General features: G+C 38.4%; 1 protein-coding gene across 1 annotated transcript in view; it reads left to right on the top strand.

Annotated features, from left to right (window-relative positions):
• Nucleotides 1-25894, top strand: part of HOOK1 (hook microtubule tethering protein 1) — a 42878-nt gene extending 16984 nt beyond the window's left edge. Inside the window, exons 6-22 of the mRNA XM_063138252.1 lie at nucleotides 879-946; nucleotides 2823-2885; nucleotides 3428-3511; nucleotides 7235-7401; nucleotides 7884-8024; nucleotides 9082-9283; nucleotides 10278-10388; nucleotides 12205-12292; nucleotides 12372-12432; nucleotides 13018-13158; nucleotides 13401-13494; nucleotides 17686-17720; nucleotides 18832-18914; nucleotides 19945-20045; nucleotides 20322-20423; nucleotides 21124-21192; nucleotides 22184-25894. Of these exons, the coding sequence (XP_062994322.1) occupies nucleotides 879-946; nucleotides 2823-2885; nucleotides 3428-3511; nucleotides 7235-7401; nucleotides 7884-8024; nucleotides 9082-9283; nucleotides 10278-10388; nucleotides 12205-12292; nucleotides 12372-12432; nucleotides 13018-13158; nucleotides 13401-13494; nucleotides 17686-17720; nucleotides 18832-18914; nucleotides 19945-20045; nucleotides 20322-20423; nucleotides 21124-21192; nucleotides 22184-22354 (1781 nt within the window). The 3' untranslated portion in view covers nucleotides 22355-25894. The remainder of the gene's footprint in view (nucleotides 1-878; nucleotides 947-2822; nucleotides 2886-3427; nucleotides 3512-7234; nucleotides 7402-7883; nucleotides 8025-9081; nucleotides 9284-10277; nucleotides 10389-12204; nucleotides 12293-12371; nucleotides 12433-13017; nucleotides 13159-13400; nucleotides 13495-17685; nucleotides 17721-18831; nucleotides 18915-19944; nucleotides 20046-20321; nucleotides 20424-21123; nucleotides 21193-22183) is intronic.
• The last annotated feature ends 1390 nt before the right edge of the window (nucleotides 25895-27284 follow it).

The raw sequence follows: 27284 nt of genomic DNA, 5'->3' as shown, positions 1-27284 counted from the left end.
GTCCAACTCTGGTAACTACATAACTTTTTTTGAAGGCGTTGCTGGATCAAACTAAGAGCTATTCCAACCTATGTAAAAAGACAGGTCAGTTTGCTAGTAAATACTACTACTACTACTACTAATAATAATAATAATAAATTTAAATAACAAATTAAGATGTCAATCTCAAAAAATGTGCATTATAAGATACCGTAAGTTTGGTTTTCAAATATTTTCCTAGTTAAGAATTAACTACGTTAAGTCTTAGTAAGTTCCTTTGAAATGTGACCAGTGTTTTAGGGCAAGGATTTCACACTAAACATTGGTTTAGTGTGATGTACATGAGCCACAGTGAGCCTCACTCCTCCCCCTTCCCTTGTCCACCCATGTGGGCAAGACAAATTAGGGATAACCAAAAGCAAGAGTTTCTGAATTTTTCCTATGACAGATAGTTAAACTTTGGTCATCAGAATTCTGTGCTGCTCTCTTCCAAGATCAAATGATGAATGCCATATAGTTAGACGCAGTCCTTAGCCACATGTTCTGGGATAAGCATTTCTTAATTTCACAGGGAATGAACTAAGGCTGTAGTTGATGAATTATAGCTTGGAAAAATATTAATAATGACATTTCAGCTCTGATCCTATACCCACTCACCTGGAAATAAGCCCCATTGAACTCAGTGGGACTTACATCTGAGTAGATCTGCATAGGCTTGCACTGTTAATATAGTACTTTTTCCACAATTAGTATTGCAAAAATGAAGGAACCTAGGAGGCTTTAGTAATGAATCACAGAGTAATCATCCCCTTTCATGTGAAAAGTACAATATATTTTCCCATTCTCTTCAGAATGTATCTTATTACAAAAAACAAAGTTTTGTATATTTTGCCTTGTAGAACATATACAAGTTATAATGACACTAGAGGAGTCTGTCCAGCATGTTGTCATGGCTGCTATTCAAGAGGTAAGAACATTAAATAATATACACCCCAAATGTGGTTACCCTCCCCTCTTATATGTGGCTAGTTTAAATTAATTGAACTGGTAATGGGGAAATGTGTGACAAAATCTATAGATGGCTTGTTGTTGTTTTTGTTTTGAGGAAAATAATGAATAGCAGCAATATTCTTTTCTCCAGTCCCTTACCGCCGCTGTTTCTCACAACCACCATCATCACCACCATTTTTTCTTCTTCTTTTTTCCACAATCGTAGTTGATTTATGTTTTGATTTCTGTGAGATGTCCTGAGAACTTTTTGTTATAGGGCTGTGAAGGTTTGAGGACTACACAGGCTTGGGTTTGGTTTAATCCTGAAGGCCTAAAAATCTCCTGATGGGACGAGGCATTCCTGAGTTTCATTTCCCCCCTAAAGGAGTTAAGTTTCATTTCCCCAGTTTTAGGTCACCTGATTGTATGTTTGAGTTCTGTGGGAGGATATAAAAAGGGGTTAAGTTAACTGTACACAGGACAGTTGGAACTACAGAGAGAGCTGCCAAGAGCCATTGAGAGAGTCTCTAGAATAGAGAAAAGCTCTGAAGAAGAACAGCCAGGAGAAGGCTGGAATAGACTCTAGGCCAAAGCCTACAGGTGAAAGCGGAAACTGCGGTGTTCTTTCTTTTATTTTCATTATAAATGCCTTTTGAAATCTAACAGCTCTATTTGAGTAAATACCTTAGTTTATGTGATTTTGCCATTTTATATAACATAGTATATAGGTTGTTGTCTGGAGTGTCATTTCTTAAGGCCTAACCCCACGTTACTGAGAGGGGAAAGTAAAAGGTAGAAACTTGACATCTGATGGAAGGGTCTCTAAAAGAGGTAAAATATCTTTAAGGAGCTGATCAAGGTATCCAAGTAAAGGTGGAACCTTGACAAGGGCAGAATACAAAATAAATGAATAAATAATGTTTCCAAGGTTGCAATATTTTAAGCTAAATTACTTGACAAAATTTGGTTTGTTTAGGGGTGCTATTTTGAAGAATTATAGAGATTTGGAGGTAGAAGGGGACATCTGTATACTGAAATGTATTTTATTTTTGTGACCATTACAGTTTCTAAATATTTTATATGGTAAGTGCCATGTGGAACATGTCTCACTATAGATGTGCATGTTGTATGTTTTTATTGAAGATTGTAATCCTATGCGGCAGGGTCTTGCTATTTACTGTGTGGTCTGTGCAGCACCATGTACATCGATGGTGCTATATAAATAAATAATAATAATAATACAAAATGTTAGTAACAAAAAAATGCAATTCAGCCATTGTACTGGACTTACTGGGACTGCTTTTGCCATTCTATCATCGTAAAGACTACTTTTTAAAAGGACAAGCAGGAATTATTTGGACTTGCAGCTAACTCTGTGTCCTGTATCCAGATCTTATGCAAACTGTAGCAATATTTATAAACACAATATTAACATGGAAGATATACAGATACACAACAAAATATAGCCAAACATATGTCAGTTGCCAAACACGGAGATAACCTACTTCTAAACGCCATAGATACATAAAGTAAATATTGAAAGACACAAATAATATAACTATCTGAGTTAAATAACCAACAGTTTCAGTTCCCCCCAAAAATCTGTTGTGGGTGAACATTGTTAATTGCCAAACACATTATATGGTGTACTACATATGATCAATTTCAAAGGGGCTGTTTTTTTACTGTAACAAGATTTAGAATAGCATTTACAGAACTCTGCCTAGATCTCATTCTAGCCTAGAACTCACAAAGACTATTTGCTGGTGATGTTGACAACTGGGGTCAAAGTTTTAGACAAATATTTTCTAGCATGAATAACTGTATGTGTGTTGCTCTTTTTATTGTTACAGTTAATGAGCAAAGAAATATTGGGCTTCGTTGCAAGTGACTTACCTGGTGATCTGGAGCAGCAGGTAATTGCAACATATAATAAAAACTTCCAGCAACACTTAAGTTTTTAATTATCTATTTTAATTTATCATTAATTTCTGGTTAGTGAATTTATCAATGTGTGAACTCAGCCATTTCTGGCTGGCCTCACAGGGAAAGTACTAAAAAAATGCCTTTCAGGTCTGCAATGGGAATTGCGCAACATAGTACTCAGAAAGGCATAGCCTGTTTTCAGATTCCTCACCGGTTTGTATATTGATGCTAAATGTCCCACTACTAGCATAACTAAATGATGATTATGATGAGGAAGAGGAGGAGGAGGAGGATAAATGGAATTTAGGCTAACTCCTTCATAGGATTCAGATCTAATTACTCTCCTCATACAGAACTAAGCATAGGAGGTGGGGATCACATTTCCAAGAATTTGCCTTCTATTTACCCAGAGTTCCTTGTTTCTCCTCAAGGCCTGGCCTTGAGTTTTCATAGTGGGGATGCTGCTGGGTATATGGTTGAGAAATATATGTTGTTAAATTACTGAAAATGAAAACTTCCAACATTTTTAAAGCTGAAAAGAGCACTGGAAGAGCTTAATGAAGTACTAGCAGAAAAAGAAGAACTGAAGCAAAGATGTCAAGAACTAGACCTGCAGGTGAGCACATTTTTTTCCAGAATGTTTTTCATAAAGAGAGATTTGTCAATTTGTAATTCCTTTAAGTGGCTAAAACTGAATTAACTTCAAATACGTTCCCCACCCCTCAGCCATGTTTTTCACACACTGAGCTGTTAATCTTGTTCTACTGTTTTTATGAGTTATGAAATGGGCTGTTCGTGCCATTATATTCAGGGTTTTTTCAGCAGATATTTTGCTAAGTACAGTAACTTCTGATACATGGCAAAATGTAGGGGAAAGCATACAAAATATGGAAACATTTCTGTCTTAAATCTAGATAACAATAAGTTAGTTATTGATTGGCCACCCCCTGAGAGACCCTTCACGCAATTTCAGCATTCATAGGTGTATCTTTAATGCTCATTAGGTAAAACCTCCATGCAGTTTTCTGTGGTCTCTTTTTTTCACTGCTGCAGTAGTAGTATTTGGAGCAGTAGTTTCAATAATCCTATTGTAGTTTGACCACCTTGGCTAAAGTAGCATCCTGCAACTTTGGCTGTGTCATCCTGTCAAGGAAAATCTGTATCAGTTCCTCTGCATTCCATGAAGGATTGTGCCTTCTGTAAAAAGCACATGGACAGAACAGAGAAACGGTTTATGTACAGAATCTCTTTACAATCCAGAACACTGGACCATAAGATATCATTCCTCATGGAAATCTGGCTGATAGTTATAGCTATATAATTAACAATATAATGTGATTTTCACTGGAGCTTGCACATTTGGGTTTGTACAGAAAATATAGTAAATGGGGTTCTGGTTGCATTCTTGTATAGGTTTCATTTTGGGTGCTTGGATTTATTTATTTATTTATTTATTTATTTATTACATTTCTATACCGCCCAATAGCCGAAGCTCTCTGGGCGGTTCACAAAAATTAAAACCACAGTAAAACACCCAACAGTTTAAAACACAATTACGAAATACAGTATAAAAAGCGCAACCAGGATAAAACCACACAGCAAAGTTGATATAGGATTAAAATACAGAGTTAAAACAGTAAAATTTAAATTTAAGTTAAAATTAAGTGTTAAAATACTGAGTGAATAAAAAGGTCTTCAGCTGGCGACGGATAACATGTAATAGGAGACCATTACATGAAACTGCAGTGCTGTTTTCCAGCTGAGGATTCATTTCCAGTGTAAGGCCACAAGCTGTGACTTTTCGCTAGCCAAAGGTTTATGCATCCAAACCTGTCTTGTGTCGGTGTAATGATCAGAAACTGGATCATTTCTAGTAATGCTGCTTCTTATAGAGCTCTGTGGTAATGGAATGCTCTATTTAGAGAACAAACTACCTCTGTCTTTCTATCATTTTAGACCGTCTTGTTTTATGATTACAAGTTTTGTATGATTTATTGTAAGCTGCTTTGAGTGCTTACCTGAAAGGCAGAGTTATAAAAATTCATCGCAAGCGCTAAACAGTTGTATAAGGCATAATTTCTGCCCAAACTCTGACCCAAGGCCAAGCAAGCTGGATGTTTAAGAAGCTGGCCAAACAACATATAAGGCACACGTTTCCTGCTGTTTTCCTTAACCAATGTAAGGAATGACTAGGGCTGCACTTCTATACATACAAAAGCCCTATAGGCATTTTCTTTAAACATGTGATGGGGAGAGTGCGGATGAACTTGCCAACTATGCCCCCTCCTCTGCACTCATCGTCCTCATGTTCAGGACAAACTACTGCAACAGGGAGCCCTTTCTGTCCATATAGGCTTCTTGTGCAATGGCAAAACACGATTTCCCAGGGGTCTACAATGCATAGGGAGCCTACGTAGATAGAAGAGACTCCCTGCAGCAAATGTTCACTCTGAATTCAAGGAGAGCGATAGGGAGGGCAGAGCTAGCTTGCTCATCCGCACTCTCCCCCCTCATATGTTCACTTTAAAAAGAACACGTAAACAGAGTTTTACTTTGTAATAAGCTGCGTTGAATTCAGCAAGACTTCTCAGCCCCACATGCATCAGATTGGGCTATGTCTTTCTTCCTGCCTGATAAAGGAGGTTAGGGTATCTGAGATTTTACTGTTGTAGTAGTTTTGGTTTGTTTTTAAAAACACACAGCAAGCCTCTATAACTTTCCCTAAGCATTTAGGGAAAATGTAGAATAGAAATGTAAATAAAAATCCTGAATCCACCCTGACTCTTATACTAGTCTGTGATTAAGAACCTCCAATCTAAGAAATGTAAAAGATGATTTGACTAGCATGGCACAATAAACAAATGCCAATAAACAAACTATATACTGAATATATGTGTTCATATGAAAAAAAAAAACCTATGTGCTTCTTGCTTAAACTAATTGTTAATAAATTCACTTATAAGGTCTCAGTCTCCCATGATACTTTACAAGAATTTAAGAAAGGTAGGTTTCTTTTTGTTTCAGGAAAAAGTAACCCAAAGAGCACATTGCATTCTAAGTACCAATGAACTAACATGTGACATGCTCTGATGTTTGATATATTAAAATTAACACAGTGGCTTTCACTAGAAAAAAGCTTAAAAGCTTCTCTTAATCTGTGGCTCCCTTTTGACTGTTAATATACTCACCATTGTGTTCCCATTTCTTAGCTAGCAGTATTTTCAAAAATAATTGCAAAATGCATGTTCTTCTCTACGTATACATACAATGCTATCTAGGTTTGTTTTTTAAAAATGCTACTGGCTTGTGGCTCCTGGAGTTGCTGTTTGCCAAGACCATCCACTGCTGAGCATTAGTCAGTACTGTGCTGCTTTTGTGTCTTTAGTTTACTAAATAGGGAGTTTCTTCCTCTTGTTTAATTATGGTTTCCCCACACCATTTTTTAAATTATTATTATTATTATTTATTTATAGCGCCATCAATGTACATGGTGCTGTACAGAGTAAAACAATAAAAATTGTATTACTGTTCCTACAGTAATCTTGAAACATTATATAGAAACTTTATCTAGATAGCTGATTCAGCAAGACAATTTTTGTGTTCTTATGTCAGGTGAGGAAAAATTGTCTTGCTGGATCAGACCAGTTTCCACATTAAATTTCCAGCATGGCCAGCCATGTGTCTCTAGGTATTCATAACCAGCACATGATGGTGGGGTCTATCCTTGTTCTTTGTTTCCAGCTTCTAATACACCGAATTATAATACCCCTTTCCATAGAGATACCATTTTGCTACCATGGCTAATAACATGGATTATATTGAAAGTCCTAATATATTTTTGGCCAAGATCTGAGCTGCAGAAAAATAGCCACTTGGCAGTTTCATGTGTGGATTTGTAAACAGTAGCTCAACAAAGGGAGCCATGTGAGGTAGTAGTTTTGCCTCAGACAGGCACATGGGCGTTCCCACATTTGTTAAGACTTTGCCACAGGCTATCTGAATGGGAGGCAGGAGACACGTCCCTGTGAATTGAAGATCATCTTTGGAACATGAAGCTTTAGGCACATACTGAAGTTCACTGAAATAAAATTAATAGGCGTTTCTTTGAAATAATTTGATCATAAGCATGCTATAATGTAACAAACATACTTAAACTTTAGCAAGTGTGGACACTTTAAATAATCTCTCCTGTCTCTATACAATATATAATCTGTAAAACAGATTACATGGTTGGGGTCAGTCATGGATGCGTTTTTCTAAGCTGGTAGTTGAATAGTTATACATTTTTATCAGGTGTCTTGATGAACCTATAATCTTGAAGTGGATTCTGCATCTTTAGGTGGCTGCCCTTCAAGAAGAAAAGAGCAGTTTGATGTCTGAAAATGAGATCATGAATGACCGGTTGGACCAGTTGGATGGCTCTCTTGATGATTCAAATACTGCAGTTGCAAAAAAGTATTTCCATGCACAGTTGCAGCTAGAACAACTACAAGAAGAAAATTTCAGGTATAGATTAATGTAATCTTTTAGCCCTATCAATCTCAGTAACCGCTTGAGTGGATTATTAAAATGTATTTTGTGATGCTTCCCTTCAAAACAGTTCTGAAGCTACAGGTGAGGCGGAACACAGAGTCTGATGGTTGTTAGTAGACATAAACAACTATTATATTACTCCAATTTTGGCATGGCTGCACTTCTATGCTGTGTGTTTCTAAGATTGCTTGGAGATGCTTGCTTTTGTGTGTTTTACGTCCAGAACATCCTAGGCCCATTATTCTTGAGAAATGCCTGAAAAGGCCTTCTTAGGGATTCTGCAGCTAAGGGCAATTCACTCTATAGAGATTCACAATACATCCTGTTCAGTGGTTGCACCTAAACTATAGAATTTAGCCTACTACTGCTGGACCAAAATAAATGTCCCATACTGTAAATGAGTACAGGTGTCTAACAAGAAGGACTTTACAGTAATCCATTTTGTTTGTACAAAGGCTTGAAACTGCAAAGGATGATTATCGTGTTCACTGTGAAGAACTTGAGAAACAACTGATTGAGCTTCAACATCGGAATGATGAACTGACATCTCTGGCAGAAGAATCTAGGGCCCTGAAAGATGAAATTGATGTTCTTAGGTATGATGTGAATCAAGTTGCCACTTATACTGAAAACTCCATCATCATCTAGTGTTATTATAACTTTTATAAACCACTCCACATCAAAAGATATTGGAGTGGTGTTCAATAAATTAAAGCACAAAATACAAAAAGTTACAATGAATTTTATAAAGTTCTGCCATTTTAAAGCTTGGGATTTCTGCCAAAATGTACAGTATTATTTTCCATAAACAATCTTACAAAATGGCTTTTTAGCGAATAAGATAATATATAAATCTTAATAAATACATAAGTGAATAAACAACATTTTAAAACCTTAAGGAGATTAGTGAAGAGCAATGCCATTAAATCTGGTACATATGAATTAATCTAATTTAAATATGTAGGTCATAGTCCTGGAGCCTCTTACTTGAAGCTGACAAAACTATTCTAGAGTAACTGATACTGAATGTCCTAGTACTGAAAATGCAAAAATATCCCGGGAAATAATAAGTGTCATGGATTCTTATTTGTATGCCTTCATGTATGTAATTGGTAAGCCAAGTATGTAGGATACTTTATCATATATGTTGTATAAGAAGTATCCATGAGGCTCTATTCCACCTCAAGGTAAAGGTGTTATACCATGCACTAGGAGTGTGGAATTTTTTCTTAAGAAGACCAAATACGTCTACTAATTCCACTTCAAAAGTGTAGTATTAGAGGCTGAAGCATTACTGTTTTGTAATGTTCCATCTTGAAAAGAGAGGCCTAAAAGAGACCTTATTCATTTACGTTAGCTCCCTTCATAAACTCTGGTTAAGGATTCATCTCCATCACATACTGATGTGTAACTGAAAACTCCCAATGTCTCAACTAGTAGTTTAATCTGTATCAGTCCCATGGCTTGTACTCTATGAAAACTAAAAAATGAATGTTTGACAAATCAGTTCTTATTCCACTTTTGAGTACTCATTTGCACTTTGTTCCCTGAAAACAATTAGAGCCATGGTTTTGAAAAGGGAGTTTAATAACTTCTCTAGTAGTCCTGTCATTTCTGAGTAAGAAACCCTCAATTCATGGTTTGTCACTGCAGGACGGTTGCTGATAAGACAAATAAGCTGGAATCAACTGTTGAGGTGTATCGTAAAAAATTAGAAGACCTAAATGACTTTCGCAGACAGGTGAAATCTCTTCAGGAAACAAATATGATGTATATGCACAATACAGTTAGCCTAGAGGAAGAGCTAAAGAAAGCAAACGCGGCCCGAGCACAGCTAGAAACGTACAAAAGGCAGGTAAGATATGAGCTTTTCTTAACATCCTGTTTGCACTTCTGTTTTTTCATATTATTTTAACTTCTAAAAGGTTGTGGTGCTTGGCTCAGAACTAATTCACATGTGCACTTAAGCTTCCTCCCCCCACCCTAAATGTGAGGTAGATTCGATTCCCCCCCATGTATTATTATTATTATTATTTACATTTATATACCACCCAGTAGCTGAAGCTCTCTGGGTGGTTTACAAAAGTTAAAAACAGTGAATATTAAAAAGAAATATACAAAATTTTAAACCATAAACAGCATAAAACACAAACAAAAACAGACCATAACCATTTAAAAACAACTATTCTGGGGTCATTTACAAAACTCAGCATAGGTTGTTAAATGCCTGGGAGAAGAGAAAAGTCTTGACCTGGCACCGAAAAGATAACAATGTTGGTGCATGCACATCTAAACAAAAAGCATGCTGGGCCTTTTTTTCAGTCTAGAAGTGGGGTGTGTGGGTGTGTGTGTTCCGCTGAATACATGGGCTTTGTGCTGAGTTTGATGTATATACCTATAGAGACCTGTTCCTTCACTAAAACGAATGAGGCAATCCCTATAGGTAGGTGGGCTCAGGGTTCCTGTTAGAGTTTGCACGCCTACAACCAACAGGGTATTTGAGTTAAAACCATGGAGACTAGTATGATATTTCTTTGTGGAGCCCTCCACTACAATATTTGGACCCTTATTAATTGAATCTGGTGACCAGAGCTTTCATGATGCAGTGTGATGATTACCTGTAATGAGCATATTTTAGGGAGGAAATGGAATTTGAGGTGTTGCTGAAAGGGAGTATAAAGCTAATAATAGGAAATCATGAAAATGTTCTTGTGAAATGACAGAGGAGTTTTAACTGTGATATTACTTCAGCTCCACTTCCACCCCAAGAACTTTGTATTAAACTTTGTATTAAATAAACTAGTTGTGAAACCCTTTAAAGTGATGGTGCATTTGCCTTTTTAAACAAGGTCCAAGAACTTCATAACAAACTCTCTGAAGAATCCAAAAGAGCTGATACACTGGCATTTGAACTGAAGCGACTAGAAGAGAAGCATGAAGCATTAATTAAAGAGAAAGAGGTAAAGCTTCTAAGTGTGTAATAGAAATACATTAACATGTTCTTAAAATACCTAGGATGCAAGATAGGTAAGGGGATACCATGCTGGCGGGCCATTTTCTGTCGGTGAGAGGAAATGTAACCCTCTCAGTTTCAAGGGATGTAACTACAGAAAATGAAAAACAGGAGAAAGCAGTGCTGTAATGGTAAGTAGTTCTTAAATAGTGTCAAAATGAAGCTTGCAAACACAGCAGATACTTACATTGCTTAAGTTAATTGAGTATTGATTTATGAGCTCTTAAACATCAAACAGTGGTTTAAACAGTGGTTTAGTCAGAAGAGGCTTCTCAGCGAGAAGGTAAGATTTGTATTTAGGCCAATCTAGTTAAAGAGGTATTAACGTTGCTACCTTTTAGAGTGTAGTCCTGTGGACTTTGGAGCGCTTTGTCTAAACAATACTCTGCTGACAAGAGCCAGACAGGGTGTGAGAAGGATGGAGGCCTTTATGATCTCCTGTTCCTCAAATTTTGTTATTTCCAACTAGATGGGCCTTGGAGCTACTTGGATTTCCCCCTTGCAAAGTTGTGCATGTGTGTGTGTGGTGGTGGTGGTGGATCCTTAATATCCTGTGACCTTTGGGATGCCCTACATGGACCAAAAGATTGCTCTCTTAATCAATGATAGGCCATTATTTCTTCAAAATCAGCAAAACAAAGTGCCTATCAGGGCTGTGTTCTATCTTCCATACATGCACATTAAGGTTTTCAAGCCTCCTTGTCCATTATAGCCCCTCACATTTCCTGAAAAACTGCTCATAAGGATTGGGGGTATCTCTGGAGTGGCAATCAATACAGTACAAGGGGCTACATCAAGCATGAAGAATTGATACGACGTAACTCTTACTGTGGAGATGTGGAAGCACTTTAGTAGAATATACAGGGTTCTTTGTATCCCAGCCTATGTTGGTAACTGTGGCCACAGCTAGACCTAAGGTTTATCCTGGGATCATCCAGGGTTCGCTCCTGGCTGAGCACTGGATCCCCTGTGTGTCACCTAGATGAACAGGTTTGACCCCTGGACGATCCAGGGATAAACCTTAGATCTTGCTATGGCCTATGTCTCCCATGCTTTCATCAAGTAAAGAATCATGGGATGAAAGAGGCGTTACACTGTATGCTGCATTGGGTGAGAAACTTGTTAGGTTTCTTTCTGCAATATAACACAGTTTGAGAACACATGGTCAAAGGGTTGAGGAGGAGGCCAGCAGGACTCATACAGACACCAGACATGAATACGGTTTCATTCATTTTCCCTCTTCTTTCCAGCTGATGAGACCAAGAGACAGTTTATAACAATCAAAATGATTACATCCTTAAACAATCTAGATTAAAATCAATAGCACCAATCTACAAAAATTAAAATCTGTTTATAACTGAAAAACATAGGAAGGAAACAAAAAGGCTTAAATTATCTTCCGAAAGTCAATTGAAACTGAATAGCCTTGACCTTTTCCTAGAAATCTCTCCAGGAGCTGACCCAGCAGAGCATCCATAATCAGGGTGCCACTACTGAAAAGGCCCTACTCCAGATGGATGCCTGCCTTGCATCCAGAGCAGGTTGCATCTGAAAAACGTAATGCCTGGAGATGCTCATATAGGAGAAGGCATTTTCTCAATCTCTTTTAATAATATAAAGTTGTCTAATGGTTGAATTTTATTACCTAGAGTTACTTAGGAGTGCCATTTGGAGGAGAAGGGAAAGTAGCCTTTTCCAGTACATAGACAAAGATCTACTTTGATTTACATCTACCACTATTAAACTTTTTTTATTATTTTCAGAGGTTGATAGTACAGCGTGATGCACTGAAAGAAACAAATGAAGAGCTCTGCTGTTCACAAATGCAGCAGGACCACCTGAATCAAACAGGTACACTTTTTTCTTTGTTTAGAACCATTTTTATTGCATAAACTGGAGATAGCCTTATTACACTGTTTTATGTTTTCAGATGCATCTGCTGTCAAAAGTTATGAAAATCTTGCTGCTGAAATTCTGCCTGTTGAATATAGGTAAGAAAAGAATCTTAGCATGTGGGAAGTGGGTTATGAATATGTTGTGACTGAACAATATAAAATGCATGCTCTTATAAATGTAAAAAGTTAATCTTTAGAAGTTTTTTTAAGTTTTAAATTGTGTGTCCTTATATGCATTTTCTGGATTTCCTTAATAAAATAGTCTAGTAATGTGCTTGAAATATAATAATAAGTGAAATTCTATAGCCCCACTTCAAAATGAAGCTGGATTCTTAGAGAATTATTCATACATAATTACAGTGTGAAGACTTTACAGCTGAAGTCCCAAACATGAAAAATATACAAGGTTGACACTTGACACAGGCTTTTTCACTCAGTTTCTGAGAAAATGAGGGAAAGAACATTAAATACTCTACCATGCTTATTATACAAGTCCATCCACCACTTAGGGTTTTCTGATCCAAAGTCTTTGTGCTGGAGTGAAACTGAAATAATTTCCTATGATTCGTTCTACAAATATTATTTGGTAATATTTTGTAATATGGAATGCTCCATTCTAGTTTTTTGCTAGAAAGTAGTGTTGATATATGTGCGTTTACAATCTTTATTTTTCAACCTCAGAGAAATGTTCATTCGGCTACAGCATGAAAATAAGATGCTCCACTTGCAACAAGAAGGGTCTGAAAATGAACGCATTGCGGAGCTTCAAGAGAAGCTAGAACAAAAGCATCGGTCAATAAACGAATTAGAGACAGAAAACAGGTGATTTTTACTTTCTCTAACATAAAATGCATTGAACCATATTTTTGAAATATCTTCTGCATGCAACAGAAGATGAAATACTGGCAAATAGTGCAAAACACAAAATGCAGAGAAAGAAAGCGACTGCCAGGTGTGTAAGAAAAGTGTGTTTTTCTTCTTCTTTTTCTTTTTGAACAAGTGGGTTAAATGTTAGATATACATGTAGTTTTGTGTTTATGTGTTTTGTAAATGCTTCTCAATAGGCTGAGCAAGGAGCGTGTTGGAGAGCTGCAGCAGCAGATTGAGGACCTCCAGAAAACCTTGCAGGAGCAAGAGTCCAGGACAGAAGGCGAAGGGGTACGTAACAGATGGTGATACAATTAATAGTGGATCCTATCTATTATCCCAGAGTCATGATTTTGCCATTTTCAAAGGCAGCCCAACATAAAACACATTGCAATCATCCAGATGAGAGGTTATCAGAGCATGGATAACAGAAGTTAGATAAGGATGTAGTTGGTATATCACCCTAAGCAGATAAAAAGTGCTCTGTGCCATCGAGTCCACCTGTGCCTCCAATGACAGCTCTAGATTGAGGCCCAGAGAGGTCCGCCTGGCGCCTACACTGTACTGCTTTCGTCGCCAGCTGAAGACCTTTTTATTCACTCAGTATTTTAACACTTAATTTTAACTTAAATTTAAATCTTACTGTTTTAACTCTGTATTTTAATCTTATATCAACTTTGCTGTGTGGTTTTATCCTGGTTGCGCTTTTTATACTGTATTTCGTAAGTGTGTTTTTAACCTGTTGGGTGTTTTATTGTGGTTTTAATTTTTGTGAACCGCCCAGAGAGCTTCGGCTATTGGGCGGTATAAAAATGTAATAAATAAATAAATAAATAAATAAATCCAAGAGCAACCCCAAACTACAACCTAATCTTTTAGGGGAGTTCAACACCCTCCAAAACAAGCTAGACATCATTTAGCCAAGTAGACAAACCACCAAGTAATAATATCTCTGTCTTGTCGTCACTGAGTTTCAGTTCATTGGCCATCATCCAGTCCATTATTGTGCCCAGGCACTGATTCATAACAGTGACTTCTTCACTTGGATTTGATGAAAAGGAGAGATAGCTGGTTGCCAGTTAAACTCCCTCAGTGGTTTCGTGTTATTATTATTATTATTATTTATTTATATAGCACCATCAATGTACATGGTGCTGTACAGAGTAAAACAGTAAATAGCAAGGCCCTGCCGCATAGGCTTACAATCTAATAAAATCATAGTAAAACAATAAGGAGGGGAAGAGAATGCCAACAGGCACAGGGTAGGGTAAAACTAACAGTATAAAGTCCGCACAACATCAAGTTTTAAAAGCTTTAGGAAAAAGAAAAGTTTTTAGTTGAGCTTTAAAAGCTGCGATTGAACTTGTAGTTCTCAAATGTTCTGGAAGAGCGTTCCAGGCGTGTAGATGTTAAACAGCATGGGAAATAAAATAGAGCCCTGTGATACCTCATACACTGCTGCCAAGGCACAGAGTAATAATCTTTCAGCACCACTTTCTGGAATTTGCCATCTGGGTAGAAGCAGAACCACTGGAGCCCAAACAACCTATCCAGAAGGATAGCATGGTTAAAGGTATCGAAAGCTGCTGAGAGGTCCAAGAGAACAGGGTCACACTTCCCGGTCCCTCTACTGGCAGTGGTCATCCCACAGGGCAACTAAGGCAGTTCCTGTTCCAAAACCACGCCTGGAGCCCAATTGAAATTGATCTAGATAATTAGTTTCATTCAAGAATGTGTGGAGTTGTCTGGCAACTACCTGGTCAAGCACCTTGCCCAAGAAAGATTTATTGGCTATCGGCGTAGAGTTGTTAACATCATCCAGGTCCAGGGCAGGCTTTTTCAGGAGCGGCCTAATTCCTGCCTCTTTTAAAAAGGCCAGCACCACTCCCTCCCTCTAGGAGTTTACAGCCTCCTGGACCTAGCCAGATATCCCCTTCTTATTAGATGTAGTAAGCCAGGAAGGGCAAGAATCAAACACTCAGGTGGACCAGATTTGGCCAAGAACCTTATCCACAACCTTGGGCCTCAACAACTGAAACTCATCCAGTAGAACTGGACCAAACGGTGCTCTGGGCACCTCTACTAATGGAAATGCATTAATTGTAGTATCCAATTCATGACGAATTTGAGTGACTTTATCTTCAAAGTACTATCCAAATTCGTCTCAGCGTGCTACCTAGGATTCCACCATTTCTCTCCCTGACCTAGATTGTAGCAGGCCACAAACCACTTGGAAAAGCTCTGCTAGAAGAACTCCCTTTTTTGTCACTTATCATTGCCACAGAGTAGGCTCGATAATGACCTCTACCTGTGTTCGATCAGATTCAGCATGAGTTTTCATCCACCAGTGTTCTAGCTGTCTTTGTTTTTGCTTCATTGCCCTCAGGTCAGGTGTATGTATACCAAGGAGCTGGTCAGGCTCTGCTCAGAAGGAGATGGTGCTTGGGTACAATTGTGTCAACTACCCAAGCCATCTCTGCATTCCACAGAGTGATCTGGGTTTCTACAGGAGTATTTATTTATTTATTTATTTATTTATTACATTTCTATACCGCCCAATAGCCGGAGCTCTCTGGGAGGTTCACAAAAATTAAAAACATTCAAAGTATAAAACAACAGTATAAAACCATAATATAAAATACAATATAAAAGCTCAACCAGATAAAAACAGCAGCAATGCAAAATTACGAATTTAAAATGCCAAGTTAAAATTTATTTATAGACTGTTAAAATGCTGGGAGAATAAAAAGGTCTTCAACTGGCGTCTTAAAGCATATACTGTAGGTGCCAAGCGAACCTCCTTAGGGAGCCAGCCATACCAGCAGAAAAATCCCCCAGAACCCTCTCTACTCCATCAGAATCCATTAGTCTCTGGGGCATACCGTTTTAATAGATCCCCCACGCTTGCGCAGAGGGGAAGACCACCAAAATTCTAAGCCTCAGTAGGAAGTGAGACAAGGGGATTAATTACCCCACTTTCAGATCACCATCCTCCTACCAGTTGAGAAAATCAGATCAAGTGTGCATCCTCTTACATGTATTGGGCCGATGACATGTTGAGACCCGCCCTATGGTTGTCATGGCTGCCATGAAGTCCTGAGCCACTCTGGATACAACAGCCTCAAAATGGAAGTCAAGAACCCACAGAATCATAATCCTAGGGATCCTCAACACCAAATCTGAGACCACCCTGGTCAGCCCAGGCAGGGAGTCTGATGGATGGGACATCTGCCGAATCCCTAATCTTTTCCAGTTACCCAACACAAGCTACAGATGCTGAAGATCTTCACTTGAATGAACAGGAAACCTAGAGAGGAAGTTATAATTCCTATAGACCACAGCAACCCCTCCCGACTCTCAAGTCAGTGTTGGTGCTGCACCAAGTACCCAAGTGGGCACAGCTGGGAGAACCCCTCCAAGTTCCCCAACCCAGGTCTTTGTATACATACCAGGTCAGCCCTCTCATCCATAATTAAATCATGGATGAGAGGAATTTTGTTTTGGACCAACCTGGTATTTAGCAGCAGCAGCAGCAGCAGACCCTGAGGGCAAGCTGGTAAGGCAGCCAGGAACCATCCTGTTGGATGAAGAACCAGAAGAAGGGATGATAGCTATTAGATGCCTATCCCCTCTTCTCAACTGACCTGTGAATAATACTGCAATCCCATATCTCCTTCTATCCATGAGCACAGTGATAGGGGCACCCCCTTCCTCCCACTAAATTATCCAATGAATTTCCCAGGTACACGTTAAAATATAAAAGTATAAAATAATGTAAAATAGTATAAAGTAGATAGTCCTGGCCCACAGTGCAACAGCTAACAAGGAATGGGCACCTAGCGTCATACTTCGTGTAAAGCAGAGATGCGTGCAGAGGTGCTGCCTCTAGCAGCCCACCCTTTTTGTACCTGGGGAACAAATGAGTGGATGGTCAGCAGATGTCAGGCTGATGTCAGACAGGTGGAGGAAGCCACACAATGCAGGCTTCAGCAGTTCTTGTTCTGAACAAGAAACTTTGCTGCCAACATAAAAGCAATCTGTCGTTCATCAATTCTTAGGAAAAGGTTTTGAAAAAGGAGCCAGCGTGGTGTAATTTACATCTCCACATGTGAGACCCAAATTCAAATCAGTGGACAATCCTGAAGTTCACAAATTAGTGATGAGAATAAATGAAAGTCATTTTGCATACAGCTTCTCTTGCCTAATCCATCTTTGGACTACGGGTGCCAACCATTATTATGCTGCAGAACACAACCCTGTGCATGTTTAGAGAGCCAGCTGGCATGTTGGGAGTGCTAGGAGTTGTAGGGCTTTTTTCTCTCTAAACATGCATAGGGTTGGTCCTCAAGTGATCATTAAAGACTAAACTAGCACCCAGTGGTTTTTCATATGCTTCCTCTGCAGCAGTTAGAATTACTGCCGTATATTGTGATTATTGATATGACCTAATACATTTCTAATCACTTTACCTTAATTTTATAGTCCAGCAAATTAAAACAGAAGATAGCAGCACATATGTAAGTTAAACATTACGTCTACATTTTTAATGTACCTCTGTGTGTGTGTGTGTGTGTGTGTGTGTGTGTGTGTGTGTGTGTAACTATAAAAATGTGAGATTCTTCTGACTTTATCTTTTGTGGGAGGGGGAATGCCTAATCTTTTCCCAGCCTTGCAATGCTAATGTGGAATAAGAGGAAATAATGGGCAGAAACCAACAGGTGCTTACTGATTCCTTTCTGCCCTGGTGATTCCCTTCCGCAGGTGGTGGGTCCTGGCAAATCTGTTGCACAAGGTACAACCCACCAGGTATACAAGGGAGACTTAGAGCTTCCTAGGGGGAGCCCCCAAATGAGCAGAAACACTCATTTCTAGAAGGAGGCAGGTTGGCTGAGCTCCCTTATGTGATCTCCACTGACCTGCTTTCTTCCAGAAATTAGCATTTCCATTCACTTCAGGTTGCCCTGGAACTGCTAAATTGCCATTGCACAAGCAGTGGGGGATGCTTGCGTAATTGAATGTGGGTGAGGCGAAAGAGAATCAGTGGGGGCGGAAGCACCCTGCTGCTGCATTCTGCTGAATGCTGGTATTAGCAGTGGAGAGACTCTTCCAGCCCCTATCAACCCTCCTCAATACAAGTATCAATCCCCTTTGGTAATCCCCACTGAGAATTCTGTTCAGTTACCTAAGTCCCCCTGCCTCTATCCATGCACTATTGTATTTGGAATATTCTATATTCGCTCAAAAGTGTCGCTAAATTAAGCTGCTGTTGTTTTTGATCTGGTTTATATCTGTTAGCAAAATTATTTTCTCATCTTCATGCATTTAGCTAGATGTTTGCAATTCTGTGTGTCAATAAGGCCTAAAATATTTGCCATAGAAGTCACCCTGTTTTAAAAGCTATTGAGTTTACTACTTGTAGGCTCTGAAAATATGTGTATTTTATTTGGGATTCACACTTATTCATTCTAAGGCAAACTAAAAACAAGTGATTCTTGCTTTCGGTCCAATTTTTAAATATAATAAGACAAATACAAGTATAAAGAGATTTTATTCAGTTATGTTGGATATATGAGAATATGACATACTGGTATGATTTGACCTCTGATCCAAAAATTCTTAATCTTATAGGGAGAAATTGAGCGAAGTTCACGATGAGTTGCAGAAGAAGGAGGCTCTTCTTGCAGACCTCCAGCCAGATCTAAATCAAAATGGTAAGTGATTTGATGTGACTGTCATTTTTGACCACAACTAACCTGTATGAGTAGTATCCAACTGTGCCCCACCACTAATGATACTGCTTTACCGTAAACCAACGCTTGTACAACATAACTGGCGCTTCTTGGGGCAATGGGAGAAGATGGTGATTTGCCAGTGAAATTCAGCTGCACCACCACATTTCAGTAGGAAATCGCTGCTTTTTCCGATTGCACTAGTTGTATTGCACCAGCATTGGTGTACAGTAGCACAGCATCATTAGTGCTGGCACTGGGGCACAGTTGGATACTACCGTATGTATTTTAATAACTTGTACCACTAGTCTGCAAAACATTGCAAGAAGGTAAATGGAAAAATTTGTTCTTATAATTCTATATTATATTATTAGTCTCAGTACTTGAGAAAGTTTGAGCTGTGCTTTCTGAATATAATGGTGAACAACAGTAAGGAGAAGAGACCCACAAAGTAGCCCACCCCTTGGCTATCTATTGTTGGGATGATGATGATGATGATGATTTATATATCACTTACTGTATTTACAGCCTGTATTCTTACTACAGGGATTAGGAACTTTTTTTCAACCTAGGGCCACATTCTTTTCTGGGACACCTTCCAGGGGCCCCTTGGTTGAAGTGAGCACCCCCACAAAAAATGGATGGGGTTAAAATTACAGTGGGTGGGGCCACACTTTCTTTATCGCACATACATTCTCACAGAGAACAAGCAAAGATATCCATTCATTCCCCCACATAACCATTCATTCACACACGCACCACCCCAAATGTTGTCCATGTTTTTTTTTAAAAAACACCTAATTCTTTAAAGCCTAATTGCTGTGAGAGAGGAGGCAGAGGACAGACCGTGGGCCAGATGTTCCCCTTTCCATCTTAATATATTATAATTAACAAATGAATCTGTTTGGAGTCTGCTGTATCCCAGATCTTCTTTAATTTCATCAGTTGCTTCGGGTTTAGATAAGTAATATTTGAATCCACCAATCATTAAATTGAGTTTTCTACTAAATAGCACAAAAAATTGAAGAACTGGAAGCAGCTTTACATAAGAAAGACGAAGATATGAAGTCGATGGAAGAGCGGTATAAGATGTACTTGGAAAAGGCAAGAAGTGTGAGTATATTTTTTATAATGTCAATTTATTTTATCAATCTAGAACTGGACACCCCACTCTCATGCCAACTTCCTGCACATTTAAAGGTGAATTAATTCTATGTTTAAAGTTGGATTAGTTCTAAATCCTTTTAATATAGTTGGCATTTTCGGCCAGACTGGTAAATATTGTGCTGTTTCTTTTTATGTACTATTCCATATCTTACTTCTGAATATGTTTTGTCACTAGATCAAAGGTAAGGTTGCCAAATACAGTTTATGTTCATCTTTGTGCAGGTGATAAAAACATTGGACCCCAAATTAAATCCAGCATCTGCTGAAATCATGTTGTTGAGAAAACAGCTGACAGAAAAAGATAAAAGAATTGAAACACTTGAGGTAAAAACCAGTTTTAGCATCTTTCCTTATAGAAGTAACCAAATTTATTTCAAGAATTGTCACTAGTGGGGAGGGTAAGAAAGGAGGAGCATCTAAAATTCTATGTTTGTCACCAGAGAAATACAGGGTAGGATCCAACTGGGACCTACTACTGCCGGTGAGCAATACCAGGTCCAGGTGCACACGCAGCTGGCCCCACCGTGCACATGCAGGGCCCCACCCTACCACTAGCCATGGTGATGTTGTGCTTCCAGGGACAAGCCCCCAAACGACCGGAAATACAGGTTTCTGGAGGATGTGACCTGACCCTTCCAGAAACTTGTGTTTTGGGTCATTTGGGGGGCTTGCCTCAGGAAGCACCTGTAATGTTGCATAAACGGCCGCTTTATGGCCACCATTTATGCAACATTGAATTACAAAAAAACCTCAAAAACCCAACCACCCCCATGTTTTTACAAAATGACACCTTGCTGAGAGAACAGGCGGCAGCGGCTTGGCGAACAGGGTCTGGGAGGCAGAGCGGGGTGGGGTTGGGGGAGTCCACCAGACTCTACCTCCCTTGTGGACTTCCACGACATCCCTAATTATGGATTGCTATACTAAATTATATAAACTTTAATCGGTCAGTCAGTTAGCTTTGAATGTTAAGGCCCGTATATTTTCTTTTTCCTATATTTTAACAGTTATAAATTATTTTTAGGGAGAATGCAAATTGGCCAAGCTACATGATCATGAAGAAAAATTAATTGTGTCTGCATGGTATAACAAGGTGAGCTAAAATATGTGTGTGTGTGTGTGTGTGTGTGTGTGTGTGTGTGTGTGTATTGGGGAGAATATATTTAAAAAACCATATTTTCAGAGCAAAATTGTCAAACTGGTTATTGAAATTTGAAAGTTCCTCATTTCTTTAAATACACCAATAAGAGGAATGAAATGGTCTACATCTTACCTGCTGGTACTGTAACAAGTATTTAACATACATTTAGCATCAGCAGTATGCTAGGCACTGTGACCTGTAACACATGTAACAACACCCCATGGCTTAACCAATGATACGGCCACCAGATGATCAAGCACATCATGGGGTGTTTTTCCAGATTGTGGTTATTTTGTTCTGCCCCCTTGCTGGCTCCCAGCCAATATCCCAGGAGCCTTTGCGACACCAAAGAGCTGCCTCCATAGCCTGATAAAACAACCCATGTGCAACCCACAATTCTGAGATTGGATGTAATAACAGCCCATGGATTGAATAACCACACAGTCGACAATCCAACAATAAGCCATGGATTCTCTTCAAGGGTTATTCATGATTAACAATCCATAGTTCACTCATAGTCTTTGGTGATTCCAATGTAATGACCACCCTTGATTCAACAACCCATGGCTTAATTAAAGCATGTGTTGTCCTTAACTGCAAACAGAGTCATTGTATGGGAACTATTTTCTTCTTCTTATCCGACACGTTTACAAACTGTTCTGTGGCATTTATGAACAGCAGCAAGTTGTACCATTTAATTCAACCATCTTCTGAGAAGACTATATAAATATGATGTGTAACATTTTCTGTTGTATGGCATACTAAATACAGTTCAGAAGCAAAGTAAGGGTATATTTGTTTTCATACTCTGTATGATTTTTTTCAAAAAAATTTTTTATAAATGAATAGTTTTGAGTAAGAGTGGAAATCTGCACTAGTATTTGAGAATGGAATGCAATGCAAAGAATCATGGTTTTAAGTAGTCCATCTCGTTTCGTTCCAGAGTTTAGCATTTCACAAACTGGGCATGGAATCCAGACTCATAAATGCAACTACTGCCTACAAAGACGCTAGTTCCTGCCTACCTGCACGCTCTTTCCTTGCACAGCAACGGCACGTGACCAATACCCGAAGGAACCTCTCTGTTAAAGTACCTCCTGCAGCATCAGATTAAACCACAGAAGATATGCATGCACTAAAGTGTCCTTAACCTATTTTGTACCTTCTGTTTTAAACTACCTGACAAGGAATGAGATTGTGATGCTGGGCATCAGCTATTTTCCATGTGAGACCCCATATGCTGGTAAATTTACGTTGGTCAGCTGATTATAAGAAGCGATGCTCATCTAATGACTTTTTCTAGGTAGAATTGAGGTATCTGTTGATAAGCACAACTCTTAAAAAGTTTATATTTGCTGTCATTATGTATTGTGTATTAAAAATACCACAATTGGCATCATATTTAAAATTCTATTTAATGTTTCAGTTTAGGATGATCACTGATTTTTATAAAAAACATTACAGCACAGAAAAGTGTCCCCACCCCAGTTCTTTCTGTTAACTTTACAAAACAACAATGACCAAACTGGAAACACTATATTGTTCAGCATTCATGGCATGAGGGTGTTTGGCCTCTTAGCAAAATATAGCGGAAGTGAACCACTAGCTTCATGATTTGTTTTCTAAGGCTGTAGTACCCTGATGTCAGTTCAAGCCCTGTTGAGATCTAATTCAATAGGAAGGGTGATTAGTCTGTAATAACTACTGATTATAGATTTCCCAAATTCAGGAAAGCCCAAATCTGTGTTGTTGAACTGAATCAACGATGCCTTTAAAAACAAAAAACCTTAATATGTAAAATTTCAACATTTTTGAAAGTTGCAAAACTAATCTTAAGTCTTTTCTATAGGCTTCTGGCTCTGGCCATTGGACACCTGACTGTGTGATTCTCTTTGCTATTCAATGGCCTATTCATTCAGAGATGCCATATCTTCAGGTGTTGCACATTAAAAGGAAAACCTTGGACACATGCTGCTCCCCTAAGGGCTGGATGCACATGTCCCAGACACTGGGATCATCTACACCAAGCAGGTTATTGCACTATGAAAGAGGTATGAAAGTGGTATATAAAAGGCAGGAGCCACACTACTGCTTTATAGTGGTATTGAAGTGCACTGACAACTGTTAGGGCCTATTGACACATACCATATACCGCTTTCATACCGCTATATCCTGCTTGGTGTGGCTCCTGCCTTTTATATACTGCTTTCATAGTGCAATATCCTGCTTGATGTAGATGAGCGCACTGTGTAACAGCCCCCTGGCTGTAGCCAGGGTCTGGATTGTGCAACTGGACAGAGGGAAATGCTTAAATTAGGTAGTTGCCATTTTGTTTTTGTACTTTTTCTCAGTTTAACAACTTCTTACTATAGATGCTCTGGAATAAGTAATCTTGTAAGAAAGAAGCCCCTATGGTGGATTTTAAAGCCTTTTAAAGCAATTTTTGATATGAAATATTAGTGACATTTCCATATAATTAAAATCATGATAGAGAACAATATCAGTAGGAGACACCCTCACAGGTGTTTATGCAATCTGTCTACTTTGTGCAAATTATGGAAGTGGGCTGTTGCCCCTGAAGATTCTTGCATAATAAACCATTTTGTTTCTAAGGTTCTACTGACTCCTTAAAAGCAAGGCACGATATTGTTCCTGCTGAGGCAGTTTGATAATCCCAGAGGAAACAGTATATGTGAGTACATGTTCACAGGGTGAAAGGCATGGTTGTTTCAAAGTGGACTTTTGAGTTTAAAAAGAAACTCACACATCCAAAGTAAACTATATAGAATAGATCAGTGTTTGTGAATAAAATGTAATGCAAGCTTGAACTTTATTACAAATAATTCACACACTTCAAATAAAACGAGGCATGTAATCTGGGTTGTGCATTTTTCTTTTGTACTGGTTGGGCACAGAACTCTAACATTTATAATCTGAAACTACTTCAGACTTGACTAATGTTCGCATTTTATTAAAGCTGGGTTAAAATATGTGGTGTTGCAATTGCAGTATTACATGCTTTTGTGTATATGTTAACACAACAAGTCTATTCTGTTTCAATATTAATTCCAGCAGTAAAGCTGTTTAACAGGGCATTCCTAGGTTTGTCTTCTGAGAAATAAGTCCTGCTGAGTTCGATGGGACTTATTCCCGGGTAAGTGTGTATAGGATTGCAGCCTAAGTGTGTTACTGTCAGAGCCTTCATAGACTTTCAAGTTCTGTTTTTTAAGCTTTCATAAGTCTGGTGACTACCTCTTGGGTTTTAAGAACTGGCTGTTCTACTTAACTTGCTGATTAGTTTATTTTAGAACTCTCTGAGCTCTTTCCCTGGTCTGAATTTGTAGGGAGAAATGGCTAACACAGATTTTGTACCTTAATGTTTAATGATTTTATACTTTACTATATATGTTGCTATGAAACATGGTAAATTAACTAAACTTCTTGGAAGTAGAAGAGACAGATGATTGACTGCCTTTTGGCAATAGTAACACATTTTAATCCTAACTGGGTTTAATAAAATTACAACTTCTCCTATTTTTATTTTTTTTGTCTTCCTGAAAACTTACTTTGAGGATTAATTTAAATAATGAATGAGATTTTCAGACTATGTTCTCAGATAATGCACAGGCTGTGTACAACCCCAGCTGCTGTTTTGGGCTTCTTAGCCCAGGGCAGCCTTCCCCAACCACTACAACCCCCATCAGCCTCCACCAGCATGAGAATTTTGTGTTCAACACATGTATGTGCATGTTTCTTGCCCTACTGGACTGTAACAAGTGTCTCTGAAGACAACACCTCACTCACTGAGAGTCAATGGGTGTGGTAAAACTGGAAGTCTATAGACAGCAATTTTTGTAGTAATTGTTTGCAAATGAATTTGTGGTTGACTACTTGGTATAGCACTAGTTTTTAACTTGAACTACCTCCTTTGAGTAATACAATTCAGAAGTTTGATCACCAGCAATTGAATTCAGAATCCCCAACCTTCTTGTTTTAGTCAACAAATGATAAAAGTTGATAAATTGAATCATTCTTGAATTTATTCTGAATTTTTAAGGTGAATAATTATTTAACTATGATTTTTGTGTCTTTTTCTTTCACATTATGTGGAATATTTAACCCAAGTGGTGCTTAACAATTTGTTCCCTGTATTGCTTGCATGATTATTTTCATTAGATTCAAAGGCACTTTGTTGGGATAACAATTTATGACTTGACACAATGGCTAATTATGGAATATGTTATTTTATGTAATTGAAAAAAATTGTGAACCCTTTTTAGAAATTTGGTTTTAGAGCTCTATGTTATCAGACTAAAGCATTCAGTAGAATTAATGAAATGTTTCACTTAAAACATACTTTTATCAATATGAAGTAAAAGTATTCAGCTTTTCTCAAGGAAACATTTGCTTGTCATCACATTTGTAAGCAATACTAATGTTTTCCTTTAATAAGGATAAGCTGTAGGTCTGACTTTATATTTTCTGTTAGACTTGTCTGGGTCTAATCTCTTTAATATGTATATGTCTACATCTGTGCAAAGCAAATGGACAGTATAGAAATGGTGAAAAAAAAGAATTTGCACTAATTTGTAAACATGGTTTTATTCTTTCTTCAAGAAATATTCTTTTATATTCACATAAAAAATTGACACTATTTTTGTGGTCTGTTTATTTTACCTATTGGACTTGTAGTTGCCTTCTCAAACCCAATGCATACAGCTCAAGCTTAAGGTTTACCACATTTTTATTCATACGAAAGACAGTAGTTTAGTAAGGAGTCATGAAAATAGAAAACGGAGAGGAAACAGTGGTCCCACCCACTTCTGGCTTTGACCCTGCCCATCACCATCTTGTAGCCCCAGACACAATACTCAACAGCCTGTGGAGAAGCTCACTACCTATGATAAGAGTTTGGATGTGTAAACTACATCCAACGAGAGAAGGGCTTGCCACCATTGCAGGCACGTTTGGTGGCGATGGCCTTCTCAGTGGCCACTCCCAGGCTCTGGAACTCCAAAGGGGACTACGTTGGCTCCTTCTTTGTTGTCTTTCTGTTGGCAGGCAAAGACATTTTGGCATATAAGCTGGTCTGTTGCTGAAGGATGAAAATGAGGTTCTAACTTTGCCCCAAAGGGCGAGAGAGTTTAACCAGAGCTGACTTTAAGCTATTTAAAAGTTCTATATGTTTGAAAAAAAATATTTTAAAACTAAAGCAGGAAAACAGTGAATACTCTTTCAACTTGTTAAACAAATAAAAACATGCCACACAGGAAGTCTTCAGAAATGAAAGGTTTATAGAGTAAACTAAATGACGGGCTGCCATTTTTTGCAGTAGCAACACATTTGCTGCCAAGTCTAGTTTTAATCTTACCTTGATTTAATAAAATATTACCATTTCCTCTATTTTGTTGCTCTAACTCCCTGAATATTGACTTTTTTTTTTAAGATTAATTTAAAAATGAGTAAGATTTTTCAGACTATGTACTCCGATGATGCATGGGCTATGCACAGCATCAGCTCTTACTTGAGGTTATTCAGCCCAGGACAGCCTTTCCCAGCCAGGTGCCCTTCTATTTTGGACTACAACTCCCATCAACCCCCCACCATCATGGCATGGGGAAATTCGTATCCAACACCTGTATGTACAAGTTTTTCGCCCTACTGGATTGTAAGAAGTGCCTCAAGAGATATCTCACTCATTGGGTGTAGTAAAAATCTACAGACAGCAGGGAGGTTTTGTAGTAATTGTTTGCAACTGAATTTGTGGTTGACTACTTGATATAGCACTAGTTTTTAACTTTAACTACTTTAAAATTCAACTATGTGGTCACCAGCAATGAATTCAGATTTTCTCCCTTCTTGTTTTAGTTGATAAAGTAAAGTTGCACTGTTATAGGAGACCTGTTCAGACTACACTAAGCCATGGTTAGTACACTAACACTTTTGTGAGTAGACTAATGGTTAGTGAGCATGTTTAAACAGTGGCTATGTAGCCACCATGGTTAGGAGTGGTTCACACAGCATGCCAAGTCATGGCTCACATA

Source organism: Elgaria multicarinata, chromosome 1 (genome assembly GCF_023053635.1).
Source record: "Elgaria multicarinata webbii isolate HBS135686 ecotype San Diego chromosome 1, rElgMul1.1.pri, whole genome shotgun sequence".
NCBI classification, from domain to species: domain Eukaryota; kingdom Metazoa; phylum Chordata; class Lepidosauria; order Squamata; family Anguidae; genus Elgaria; species Elgaria multicarinata.
Note: the sequence above shows the minus strand (reverse complement) of the source record. Positions and strands in the feature narration are given on the sequence as shown.